General features: G+C 39.9%; 1 protein-coding gene across 1 annotated transcript in view; it reads right to left on the reverse strand.

The window, feature by feature from the left end:
• Nucleotides 1-14,043, reverse strand: part of LOC118412945 (oxysterol-binding protein-related protein 8-like) — a 59,010-nt gene that overhangs the window by 12,147 nt on the left and 32,820 nt on the right. The window contains exons 5-15 of the mRNA XM_035816014.1: nucleotides 12,909-12,993; nucleotides 12,353-12,497; nucleotides 11,090-11,113; nucleotides 9,264-9,287; nucleotides 7,769-7,884; nucleotides 7,222-7,280; nucleotides 6,611-6,754; nucleotides 6,046-6,158; nucleotides 5,615-5,795; nucleotides 5,233-5,329; nucleotides 4,049-4,147 (exon numbers count right to left, since the gene is read on the reverse strand). Of these exons, the coding sequence (XP_035671907.1) occupies nucleotides 4,049-4,147; nucleotides 5,233-5,329; nucleotides 5,615-5,795; nucleotides 6,046-6,158; nucleotides 6,611-6,754; nucleotides 7,222-7,280; nucleotides 7,769-7,884; nucleotides 9,264-9,287; nucleotides 11,090-11,113; nucleotides 12,353-12,497; nucleotides 12,909-12,993 (1,087 nt within the window). The remainder of the gene's footprint in view (nucleotides 1-4,048; nucleotides 4,148-5,232; nucleotides 5,330-5,614; nucleotides 5,796-6,045; nucleotides 6,159-6,610; nucleotides 6,755-7,221; nucleotides 7,281-7,768; nucleotides 7,885-9,263; nucleotides 9,288-11,089; nucleotides 11,114-12,352; nucleotides 12,498-12,908; nucleotides 12,994-14,043) is intronic.

Below are 14,043 nucleotides of genomic sequence, written 5' to 3' on the forward strand. Positions count from 1 at the left end.
CAGCCACAGCACACCACACACACTGCTAGTCAGTAGGCTATCACAGTAGGGAATCATGGACTAGATATGGCTGAAGGGTGTATTGAGTTATTTCTTTTAAATAACAACAGTAACTTTGTTCAAAACTGCAAGATTTGTACCTCTGGTTGTCATGTTTGATAAACTGAGATGCGCGATAGATATTTTTGAGATCAAACTGCTGTTTGGTATCCAGGCTAGGGGAGATGGTAATTCTGGCCTCAACAGGCCAAAGTTCTAATCTCTTATGGTGTAACACAAAACAGATGTGGCTACTAGATCTACATACAGCTCTGGTGGTGGAACATGGATAGACAGGTATATAAATATTGGCCCTGGATAGACAAGTTTATAATATTGAGCCAAGGGAAACTCCTCCTGTGGATTTGTATTTTCTATATATATTTCTATATTCTATTGGAGCAAAGTCGAGAACTGCTTTAAAATATTTTGAAAATATTTCTTCGGCCAAATGTACAGGGAAAAAATTAAGAACATACTGTAAATTACTTCAGCTTATGACCTTAAAGTTTACTGCAGCCTATGACCAAAGATAAGTCATAATAATATCTCTAACTTGTATCTCTGTGATACTAAGTAACTCTGTGCATACATACAATGTATGCTTTTAAAGGCAACTTTATAGTAAGTGGTGTGAATGGGGACAAAGGGGGGTTGAGGTTAATTCTTTGATAACAATAATGTAGTTTTGTGATGACTTTTGAGTCTATTACTACTAGACTCTTTACCCCCTGCCTGAAAGTGTTCTGTGTTTTTTTTCTCTCTGTCAGGGGTGAGGGGCCTTGGGGGTTCACATGGGACTCATACAAACCTATCTGTCATGGCTTGGTATACACTAATCCTTAAGTAAATACAAACAGCAGGGAACAGCTTCTGTTTTAGCAATGGCAAGACTTCAAGCCAGAGTAATAGTCGAAGAATAAGGGAAGGCAACTTAGGACTTTTGTTGGTTATGAATATGATGATTATGACGAATATGAATATGATGATTAATAAATAAAGTTTTTGAAAATTGCAGAAAACTGGCAGAACAGAAAAAAGCATGGTATTCTCAGCACTGACTTATCATAATCTGAGTATCATATTGAGCTTGGCAGAGTTAAGATGGTCACAAATAAATTGTAGGGTTGGTACTCAATTTTAATACCAAACTAGAGTTCGGGGACCTCATACCTCCATGAAATATTTATTGCTTTTTTGTGGATGGTTTGTATGTTTATAGTCGGTTGTATTTGAGAGTAATGGTTATAAATGTTATGGGAAAGTAGTGGTGTATTTATTTAATGACACAGAGGATGTCCATCTGATTAGTAATTATTAGAATGTGACACTTAATTGTGTAATGTGCGTTTAAGAGGTCGACGGCATATGGTAGCGTGGCCATGGTGTTCCTTAAGCTTGATGTTTGGCATTTAAACTGTCTAAGGTTGTCAGCATTATTGAGGTTCGACTATGTGCCTCTGAGCGGTGTGGTGGGATGAAGTTGGGAAACTCAGAAAGAAGAAGGGATGTGGCCAACTTTAGTCAGATGGTGATTTGATTTTCCACCAATCTGTCATAACATCTGCTGTTCATACGGTACAAAAACGAGATGCACACTTTCCTCTGACAGCCCTACACCAACTGTAAGATGAATACTTGGCGCCAACCCCGTCTGCTAAAAAACAAGTACCATTGGCTACGAAAGAGACAACTAACAACTGTCCCTTATCGTAACAAAATCAGAACATCTGTATCCCCCATAAAACTTCTGACACCCAACCCAGATGAGAGGACCTAATTGCATTTTAATCACCATGTCACTCAAATCAGCAGTACAGTATGTGAGACATCCATACCTGTTAAGCATTACCGTTAAATGTACCTCAACTTCTTACAATTATACTTACGCTTCACATCTCCATGATATCCTAAGCAGACATAAATAAAAAACTCGGGGTTCCCCAAACAGCTGTCATAGAAATCACCTCACCATCTGCTTGGAGCTGAGCCCATTAACAAACACTTAAAGCACGATGCCTGTTCCAATATATCGCAGATATAGGGGTGATTTCTGATATTATTACATCGATTATAATGACAGATACGGCGCCCAAAATCTCATCGATTCGAGCTTTCATCACACCCCACCAAAACAACAAGTACGTTCCCCAATCCATCCAGCCGTTCTTGAGTAATCTTGTACACATACAGAGACACATAACAGAAAATATAACCTCCATGACATTTCATGGAGGTAATAATGAAATACAAGAAATACAATACAGGATACAAACACATCATCAACACAACCAAAAGGACATGAAATATCCGTCAACCAATACCTACATGTACGATACGGGGACAAGTTGATGCCCGATATATAATAATGCAAGTACTTACCAACATAACATCAGCATAAGCCACGCGGAGCACAAAATCTAGCAGCGCAAACGAAGTATAACACACCAGGTCCCCAAAGGCACAAGTGGCTAAATACAAAGTTATTTAATCATATTCAAATTGTCCAGCATCGGGAAACAGTTGCCCAGCATCGGGAAACAGTTGCTTTAAGGACATAAATAAAACTACTGGGGGTTCCCCAAGCAGCTGTCACCTCACTATCTGCTTGCAGCTAAGCCCATTAACAAACACATAAAGCACGATGCCTGTACCAATATATCTCAAATATAGGGGTGATTTCTGATATTATTACATCGATTATAACGACAGATACGGCTCCCAAGATCTCATCGATTCGAGCTTTCATCACACCCCACCAACACAACAAGTATGAAACCAATCCATCCAGCCGTTCTTGACTAATCATCTACACAGACAGAGACACATAACAGAAAATATAACCTCCATTCCATGACATTTCATGGAGGTAATAAAACCAAATGAGTGAACAAAGGGTGGTTTTACATGTACCGGTATTAGGTGGTAATAGCAAAGGACCAGGCCTTATGACACCATATACAATGAAAAACAGATGGATCATCAATTAATTTTGGTTTTACTGGATAAAAGTCAAAATCTTGGACATAGAGCCAAAACGTTTTTGCTAGAGGGATCAAAGAGGCCATCTACATCAGAGCTTTACAACCATCCCTGAAAAGAGATGGTGGGTGCTATAGTATGTTCAGTTAAATAATGCACACTTTTGATGGAATATTCCTTCTCCACATATATCTATAAGACCGAAGGTAGAACATACACACATAGGAGGGAATTTGCGCGACGTATGACGATTGTCCTAGGACAGTGGCCTAGGATTAGTTTTCAGTTCACACAAACCCACTGCGACTCTCACGGTGCAACACGACGCATTACACTGCTTCACACAGTCGTGAACCCTGGGGACAATTAGCAAGACGAGCGTGGCGTTGGTTGAATCAAGGGTGAAAAAGGAGACATTTGCATATGGCCCCTGACCTACTGCGATGCGAAAGTGGGCTGCCTGCGACATTGGTGCATTCAGTGGTGCCGCAAAGTCACCAGTGTGTGTTGTACACCCAACACTGGAGGCGACATGTGCCACTGCGCGTCACGGGGACTGTTTACACAGACAAGCATCACGCGCTCCACATCAACCGTTGTACGACAGATTGCAGTTTCCACACGATGTGTGGAGTTTCCACACGATGTGTGGAGTTTCCACACGATGTGTGGAGTTTCCACACGATGTGTGCAGGTTTCCACACGATGTGTGGAGTTTCCACACGATATGTGGAGTTTCCACACGATGTGTGGAATCTCCACACGTCGTGTGCAGGTTTCCACACGATGTGTGGAATGTCCACACGACGTGTGGAAACTCCACACATTGTGTGGAAAACCCACACATCGTGTGATAGAATTTCTGTTTTTAGTTGAGAACATGTTACTCGTCCTCCTTACAGTATAACTAAAATTGGACAGTCAAAACTTTGGGTGATGAGTGCAGTTCTTAAGTTAGAATTTAACAGTTCCACATTGCTTCAGATCAACACTCTATGCAACACTCCCCCCACCCAAGATGGCCTACCTTTACAGCTGACGTATGGCATGGTGATGGCATAGTCCTCCCCTCGGTTCAGGAGCGTGAGACACGCAGTGCCGTCCAGGATAGCTGACAAGGAGTTACCTACAGAAAACAGGAGAGTTACATTTTGTAGCTGTGTGAATTTCAGATTGAGACTTGAATTAGAGAGACACTCTCCTTTCACATTCCTTAGTCCTGTCATTTCATTTATTTCCATGGAAACATGATGTTGAGGTAAATGTGGAAAAGACTATTTCGCAGTGTTTTTAAGTAATACTATGCTGTTGCAACAATACTGTAGTATGGTACAGTCAGTCATACATGGAAGAGTGATAACACACACTCACTATCCACTACAAAAACATGTACATTATGTATATTGGTGGTGTCATGAATTTAAAGTGGGCCATAAAATGGAGCTATATTACTACAAAAATTTCAAGACTATAGTATAGTATATGAAAAAGAAAGTGCACACTCATGATGTTTCCCCTTTTATTTTTAGCAAAACCTTTTGTTGTCTAAAATGCCAAATTGCCAAAAAAATGTATTCCACAATTCACGATCGTCTCCTCCATTTGTTTGAATGTGAGTTTCTTCTTTCTTGGTTCTCAGTAAAAGCTTCAAATGCAAAGTTTAAATGTATCAAACTGTACGGAAAAAGTGAACTGTCTCTATGCAGAAAAGGACAGCAGAACATTGTACTCACAACCTGTGCACCATGACAAGGTGTGAATGGTGGAATGAGAGAAGACAGAATGAACGACAGCACAGAGAAATAATTACAGATGGACGTCCAAGAAGTAAAGGTCAAAAAGAATATTTTAAATTAGTGCCAAAAGACGAGGTTGGCAGGAAAGATGAATGAAAGAAAGAAGGGAAGGAAGCTAAAGAGACAGGAAAATGATGACAGGCACAGAAATAAGTGATGCTTTGTCATGTGGGCTATCATCAAGTAGACAGAGTAGCAAGAAAATCAGTCTGTCTTTTTAATGCTGAAAAACATTTTCCAAGAGAAACAAACTTAATTACTTTTAGGTACATTTTCGAATCAAACACAAAAAAAATTACAAATAAATGAAAAAAAAAATATTGTTAACACACAAAATTTGACGCAACAATTTTCCATATTGAAAATAAGCTCCCCTAAAACAAGGACTGGTTTGCTTCAATGAGCATATTCTCACCGTAGAACTTTGACTTGCACAAAATGCTGCCATTGATGCAGAATCCGTCTTGTCGATTCGTCACATAGAACGCAGAAACTGGAGGATGATGGGATACCTGCAGCAAAAGGTCAAACCCAAGGTCAACTAAATAATCTGTGGAATCTAATTATGATGTCTTTACTTCACATTACATTACCTGCACCTGCAATGCCTTCATAGAGGGACTTAAGTTTTCTTTTTAAATCCTGTCTTGAACCTCCTTGATCATGAGATGCTTTCCTTACCTGCTCTGCTATGAAGAAGGTCTTGCTGCCTGTCTGAGGGTGTGGCCACATACAGCGGAAGGTTTCCCCTAAGATGGGGTTGTACGGTTTCTTAAAGCAAACAAAAAGCTCCTCACCTGCTCTGCTATGAAGAAGGTCTTGCTGCCTGTCTGAGGGTGTGGCCACATGCAGCGGAAGGTCTCCCCTAAGATGGGGTTGTACGGTTTCTTCAGACCTTTGGGCTTCTTGTAGAAACCTGAGAGGTACCAGCGCACGATCTGCTTCATCCGGCCGAACGGGTCGTCGATGTTCACAGCGCTGAGGGCGGGGAGAATTACAGATAAGGTTGTCATGGTTACAGTGCTGAGGGCGGGAAAATCACAGATGAGGTTGTCATGGTTATTAAGAAATCTTGTATGGTTCTACTACTGGAAATTTAAGACATCTTTCATGTGTTTCATCATACTGTACAATCATTGTTTTTGTAGGTTTTAATCTTAGGCAATAGAAGGGGACAGGAAGGCTAATCAACATTTCCTTTTATCAGGAAAAAATGGCAGCAACTCACTCAGACAGCAGGTCTGCATGATAGTAGTAGTCCGACAACTTGTCCAGGAATGACCTTGGCTCCAGGATAAAGGTCGGAAGGACGACTCTGGACAAGTCCATTCCTGGCCGCACCTGGGGGTGGTATAACAGTATGAACAGATTGAGTTGATATGCAAAATAGATACGTTTGACATAAAACACAGTCGGAAAGCACTTGATGCAACCAGAGTAAGTAATAAAGGATTTTCCTTTTAACATGCTGACAAGCTCATATTGTTTGAGCAGTTTTGTTTGTTTAAACAAAGTTTGTTTACCTGTTTGATGAGCGTCCAGTTGATGTTCTTGTTTATCAATAAGCAGTTTTGTTTACTTGTTTGTTTGTTTGTTTACCTGTTTGATGAGCTCCTGCTGATGCTCTTGCCAAAGCTATTTTGTTTGTTTGTTTGTCCCGATGATGCTCTTGTTTATTAATAAGCAGTTTTGTTTATTTGTTTGTTTGCTTGTTTACCTGTTTGATGAGCGTCCAGATGATGCTCTTGTTTATTAATAAGCAGTTTTGTTTATTTATTAGTTTGTTTGTTTACCTGTTTGATGAGCGTCCAGATGATGCTCTTGTTCTCGTCTGCGACCTCCTCTGTCTGACTGGCCCCACCCTGCTGCCCCAGCTCCTCACAGGTGTTCTCTCGGTACACCGTCTCTTTGGGAGGCTCCAGGTCCTCCTCAAACACCTGATCGTGCTGCTCAGATGCCTCCGAGTCTGAACCCTTACTCTCTTTCTCATCTTCGTCTACAAGAAAAACAGGTTATTAAGTTAAGACACAGGTGTTCTCTCTGATCTCCTCAAACACCTGGTCGTGCTGCTCAGACGCCTCCGAGTCCGAACCTTTACTCTCTTTCTCATCTTCATCTACAAGAAAAACAGGTGAAGTTAAGACACAGGTGTACTCTCTGATCTCCTCAAACACCTGGTCATGCTGCTCAGACGCCTCCGAGTCCGAACCTTTACTCTCTTTCTCATCTTCATCTACAAGAAAAACAGGTGAAGTTAAGACACAGGTGTACTCTCTGATCTCCTCAAACACCTGGTCGTGCTGCTCAGAAGCCTCCGAGTCTGAACCCTTACTCTCCTTCTCATCTTCATCTACAAGAAAAACAGGTAAAGGTAAGACACAGGTGTTCTCTCTGCCTCAAACACCTGGTCATGCTGCTCAGACGCCTCCGAGTCCGAACCCTTACTCTCCTTCTCATCTTCGTCTACAAGAAAAACAGGTAAGGTAAGACACAGGTGTACTCTCTGATCTCTTAATTAGTCCTCCTCAAACACCTGGAGTATATATAGGTTATACTGGTCAGATGCATCCTATTCAGCAGTTATTCTCATCTTCATCTTCATCTTAGTTATAAAGAACTCTATACTACTGTGTAATATAAGCTATTGCCAAGATCTTAGTCTTGATTTCTTTTGTATGTACTGCCTTAGAACTTGCCATTCATTGTACCCATTCCAGTTGTTGTGCAATAAATATTGATTAATCTTCACATAGAATTGTTCACATATCTAAAACACTGACATATGGGATCTCATGAAGTTGTGGAGTCAGACCTGTTGCCTTGGCTACAGAAATTTGTATTTCTATGTTTTATGGTAGTGGACATCAGTCTATATGGGACTTGTCTATTGTTCATTAGTCATTTGGACTCTACCACCTCTGAGGGGTGTTATGACACAATGTAGCACCAACCTTTTTCCTCCTCTTTCTCTTCCTTCTCCTCCTCCTCCCCGTTCTGGGTTGTGATGGTACGACCCAGGGCCAGGTGCACCTGGAAGTGCCGCTCAATGTCAGACTCATTCCAGCTGCTAAAAAGACGAACAAACAAATAGTCATTTAAAAGAACAAACAACAAACAATGCTCAGACAGTCTGCATGGAAGTGTATTTCTGACATTAGTTAGAACAGTGAAGATTTTAAATGTTATATCCGATCCGTACAGAAAGACAAACTCTTACCAATCAAGAAGCCTTCAGTCAGTCTTGTAACCTTTCTCAAGTCAACAGTAACCCAAATCCATTTTACAATGCGGTGACACTACCAATACAACACACAACAAACCCCTTTTGAGCTTTTCTTTGCAGATATGTTGACAAAAATCTTCACTATGTTCAGCTACGCCAGGTTATAACAAATGTCTTACTGTGGTGCAAACTCTAAAAGTGAAAGCAACACAACTCATAATGACGTGACAACGATTACATGTGGAATGAGGCTGGTGCAAGTGGAGTGTTTGTTAACTATTCAGGTGATCATGTGACGTGAATACACATAACTATAGTGCAGGCTTTTAGCTAGGATTTTATAATAGGGAGTCCAAACTTATTGGTGAGTCACGGTAAGTGACTATTGTAGGGGAGGTCTGGTGGCATCCACCTTCCATGGTGCAGAGTTTTTTCATGATTTTGAGTTTAAAAAGTGCGGGGATTCTTAGGTATTTCAAGAGGCAAAAATACTGTTCCAGAGGTCACAGTAGAAGACTGTGACCACAGATGACCTGGTCAATCAGAATTTCATGCTTGTCAGACGATTTTCTCGGTAGTGTAAGGGAGTCCAGGGGCATTAAATTTCTTGTTATTCTAAGAAAAGTGCGTCCAGATGACGCGATGACGCATGCCTTGCTAAAAGCCTGCTATAGTGACTTAAGCAGTGTTAGCTTTTCGAGCTTATAGATCTTCAATTATGATGCCAACATTTCACAAACTTTTCCTTCAGTTTTAGGCCATGTTCATTAGATTATATGGATGACATCCTGTAATAACTTCAAAACTGATACGAGTGTTCAAAATAAAAGTTTGGATATAAAAGGTGTTTTTGTTATAAAATATACATGTATTGATTGTACATGTAAGTGATCAGGAAGATTGAGTGCTAAACCCACAGAGGGCTTGCGCTTTCACATTTTACTCTGCATATCTTTGGCATACATTTTCTCATTTTGGAGCTGCTTTGCACTATTTACAGAATTTATGAAAACTCTTTTTTTACTAAAAATAGACGAAACTTGAAGCCTGCGAGTGTTATCCACATAATCACGTTAACACGGCCTTAGGAGTGCCGATAAAAACAAGTTAAAACCACTGTTCTTATAGAAGTAGGTGAAGGGGGGGGGGGGTCAAGCTTAGGAAAAATGGACACACACACAAACAAACAAACAAACAAACAAACAAACAAAAGCAACCCTAACCTGGGGAAGATAAGGTCATCACCACTGTGGAAAAAAAACAAGAAAACCAATCATGGTGTAAAATTTCAAGAAAACCCCAAGAATCACCCAAGAACAAATTATGAATCACGGAATAACATCAAGGTCCTTTGTACACAACCATTAGTTAGTGTTTACATAAAAACAGACGTTTCAGTGACCGTCTGTCACCTTCCTCAGAGCAATTCTGACTGGTTTTGTTAGGCAACACGGTGTATTCCGTATCACCCGAGGTGCCAGCCCGACCGCGGGAAGCATTGCCTAACGGATGAAGGCCAGAGGGTGATCCGATCCGCGGGAGGGCTGGGACCGAGGTTGTAGTTTATCTATGTCATACCCACCTGGGAAATCGATGTTTTGATGCGAGATGCGCCAGAAGTTGAATAAATTTGGTGCCCTCGAACAAAAAGTGTTACAAACGGCAATGTTTTAACGTCCGAATCAGGTATTCGAATTGCCAACCGTGCCCCACTCGGCCCGCTTGAAATGGTTCGATTTACTCGAAGGAAGCCTGTGTGAAACAAACTTCAAGACTGTGTGATACGGACAGTTATCACATGGTCTGGAACACCCGTATCGATTGTTTTCGCGTCACAGGTATGACATAAAAGTAGGTATTGCTCACAGATGAGTTTGTGACTGCATTGTAGACCCTGCTAGTGCTACATGCACCTCATCAATGTATTGTGTATTACGTTTGGGACAGCAGTTGTTAGCAATACCTACTTGTAGTGCATATCAGAAACAGTCAGCCCTAAGGATAGTGAGAGACGGTCACTGAAACTTTGATGGTGAACTAAACGCTTGGTTGTCTACAAAGAACATGGTTAGTCACAATCCTTTATCAGGGCTCGAAATTCATTTTTGGGATTAGGCGCACTGGTGCACCCAGCTTAAGAAATTGGGTGCACCCAAAATTTTTTGGGTGCACCACTTAAATTTAAGTAGATTGTCAGAAAATCCTAATAATAAAACTTAGTTACAAGCTATCAAATTCTGAAACAAGTAACATTTTTATTATCTTTCTAACACTTTGATGTCAAGAATGATGTATACTAGCATACTTGATATCTTTCCATACATAAACCTAAGAAAATACTTGGGTGCACCCTGTGCACCCACTGAAAAAAATTGGGTGCACAGTTCCAATTTTGGGTGCACCTGGGTGCACATGCACCCAGTATTTCGAGCCCTGTTTATGTACAAGACAATCTTAACAAGTTAGAAAAGAGGTGACTACCAAACATAACCTTCACCTTGGAATGTAAACATAACAGGTCAAACATCACACTGAAATCATTCTGGTGTTTGTTAGTTTAGAATTTGCTAAAACTGTTATGACTTTGATTTAGATGCTCTGCAACAAAATCAAACCATTCTGCACAACACTCTTTACAAAGGCTTTCAAAGGCTTAAATGTTAGAATAACAACAAAAAACACAAGACGTGCAAAGTAAACCTGTTTCATAGTCTTTTTTGCTGAATATTTAATAATAGGACACTTTAACATACAGGAGAAGCTTTGAATGTTTTATCAGGACCTGGTCGAAAGATTAATTTTGGGGTGAAATTTTCAATGTTTTTCCAATATATTTTTAAGATATCCAAGTTAAATTTTCACTGACAAAGGGATATCTAAAACCATATCGATTTGTTACTACTTTTGCTTAGAAAATAGCTTTTGTTATAAAGTTAACTTAACTGTGACTTGACGGTGGATTAACAGTGCGGATTGAAGAAGGCAAAAACACCAAATCAAGCACACAAACAAGCAAACAAACAAACAAACAAACAAAACAGGCCCTAACCTGGCACACGCTATCTCATCCCAACTGTGAAGGAACAAAACCCATCATGCAATTCTTCAATAACGTTTGTAAGTTATAAACTAGAAACATAAAATCTACTATGTCATGCACACAAGTAAGGTACCATTCCTGTATCATAGTTTTTGATGAACTGTTTGCATCACATGTTGCTAGTTTGCTATCACATGTTGAACCTTTTCAGTTGACTGAGTTTTGGACACTCAAACAAATTGTATTTCACTACAACAATATACACACGACAATTTGTTTTTAACTTATACCACAAAAATAAAGCCTCTGATAGCGAGGTAGTGACAATTTCAACTGCTTCAAAATTGTTACAAAACAACATACTCACTCACACTCACAAAGTTCATTGAATTGCATTTCTTAAAATGTGTGTGAGCAGAAATAAAATAAGGTGTCATAATCAGGCCTAGGAAAAAAAATGTTGTGTTTCCTGTTTCCCTACCTTCCCTAGAAAAACCTGCCGACCCTAGACTTTTTTTTGGGTGGGCAGTGGAGTCACAAAGCTTCCAGTTAGAATTTTTATTCAGCCTGCTTCCTATTGAAGTAAAAACAGTCTGCTTGTCCTATCTAATGAAGGATTAATGTATCTATTGTGCACAAAATCAAAGTTTGACATTGAAAGACAAGTGTCCTCATGCATTTCAGTTTCCTTTGTTCAACTGTATTGTAATATGTATCACTAGATTTTTGGCTAGCCTAAAAAAAATTTAAAAAAAAAAAAAGATATCCCCTACCTACCGACCCTAATTTTTTCAGGACTGAAACAGGAAACACAACATTTTTTTTTCCTAGGCCTCATAAAAAAGTATAATTCAACACATCATGTGCAATGCCAAAAGTTGCTTCCTCCCCAAATGCACCAGATTTTGTGGCCGCAAAGGATTTTGAGAATGATATAATAACTATACATATATGTCAGGATAGAGATTGTGATCTGGAAATATCTATCAGTAGAGATCTTGATCAGAGATTCCAATCAAGATACTAGAAATAGGTCTCCTACTCGTAAAATTTAAGTCGATCCATACATGCATATGATCTAAAGTGACATGACTTGAAGTTAAAAAGTTATGACTGTCTAAGAAGTGAATGCCTTTATTAACAGACTAAATTTACAGACCCTAGATCTAATTTGGATCTCTCCAGGCAAGATCTAATTGTATCATCTTCTCTACCCTGACATGTATGTACAAAATAAGAAGTCCTGAAGGTCATGAAGTCTGTGGAACTCACAGGGTCCTGGACTGCTGGTTGGGGTCGGAGGTGTCCAGTGTAGACATAGATTGCTGCCCATTTGTAGCGGCGTCCTTGACCATGGAGCGCATGAGCAGGCTGGAGCAGCGAAGGGACAGCTCCATGGCATCCATCCAGCATCGACCTGGACAGTCATGAACATACACAAGGGTTTCATGAATTTCATGAACAACAATCCGGATGAAAATCAATTAATTTTCAACAATTAAACGTTTTTTTAATGTAAAAGCGCCACCTACATCAGCTACATTTAGCAACGAGAAGCAGAACTCCAGTCAGAAGCTCTAAGGAAGGTGTCTGAGAGACATCAAAATGTAAGCACAGTGACCACTAACTGGCTGTGCAAAAGTGTTCTCCTATTATCCCAATAATAGTATATTCTACCAACCTGATGAAACTATTTTTGAAAATAACAGAAAATGGTAGACGAATTTCAAAGACATCGGAAAGAAAATTTCCTGTTCTTTTTGAAGATTTTGTATCTCCTATTCATAACCACAATGTACCACTACAGAAAGGGGTGTTTGGGACGTACCATCTGCATCAGTAGCAGCCCTGAGGATCAGGTAACTTGTGGGGAGGGGCTGGGTGATGGCAGGCACTGTCTCTCCTTTCGGGCCCTGATTACAAAACAACAATGACATAGTAGTAAATCAATCAATCAATCAGTCAATCAGTCAACCAAAAAATCAATCATCTGACTTGAGGCATCAGGTGTCAATGTAAGGCGACTGCAGACATTAAAAAAAATGTAACAAAATTCTTTGAAAGTAATGTCGATATTGTGTGAAAAGACAAGGCAATGATGCTTATTGTTAATAGATGACCATATTTAATGGGAAACATTTAATGGGCCTTCGAGATGACCAGAACTACCTCCCTATAGCCCTAAGAACCGAACAGTACAAAAGATCCTTTTTACCTGCCGCAGTTTTCTCCTGGAATCAACTTCCTTTGTCCGCCAAAACATCACCATCTATTAGTATTTTTAAAAGAGAACTGGAGTCTTTCTTTGACAGCCCGCCCAGACACACCCACTACTCCCATGGCCACGGACGCCCTGCAGTTCACTTGACCAGACTCAGACTCGACTTCAGCCAGCTAAACTCACACCTATTCAAACACCATTGTATATCTAGCCCTACTTGTAAATGTGGGAACTCAGACGAGACAACTGAGCACTACTTCTTGCACTGCGAACTATACAATAGCGAAAGGACTCATATGTTGCACTCTATATCCCTTTTATTCAAATACAATTCAATCTCTACAACTGGATAAAAAACGGATATTTACTTCCGGACGTTTCGAGTGACATCCATCACTCTTCATCAGCAAAAGCAGAATGAACTAGTCAGAACAATTCAATGCCAGTACAGCTAACTAGAAAAACTGGTTTAACCACTAAATCGTTAGGATCATATGCAAAAGGTTACACAAATGTAAATCATGTTAGGATAGTTCCTATGGTCAGACAATACCATAGGAAATTTAATGTTGATTTAAGTCACAGGTTTGGAGAGACTATGATATGTTTTACAACTAAATATATAGATTTAAATGGAGTCTGATATATGGAATGATTTCAGCTGTAGCAGCTACATCTCAAGAGTAGAATTTCTTTATCTAAAATCCTCTTCATTTCACCTCCCTCCCCCTGATGCTTCCTG

Source organism: Branchiostoma floridae, chromosome 4 (assembly GCF_000003815.2).
Source record: "Branchiostoma floridae strain S238N-H82 chromosome 4, Bfl_VNyyK, whole genome shotgun sequence".
NCBI lineage: Eukaryota > Metazoa > Chordata > Leptocardii > Amphioxiformes > Branchiostomatidae > Branchiostoma > Branchiostoma floridae.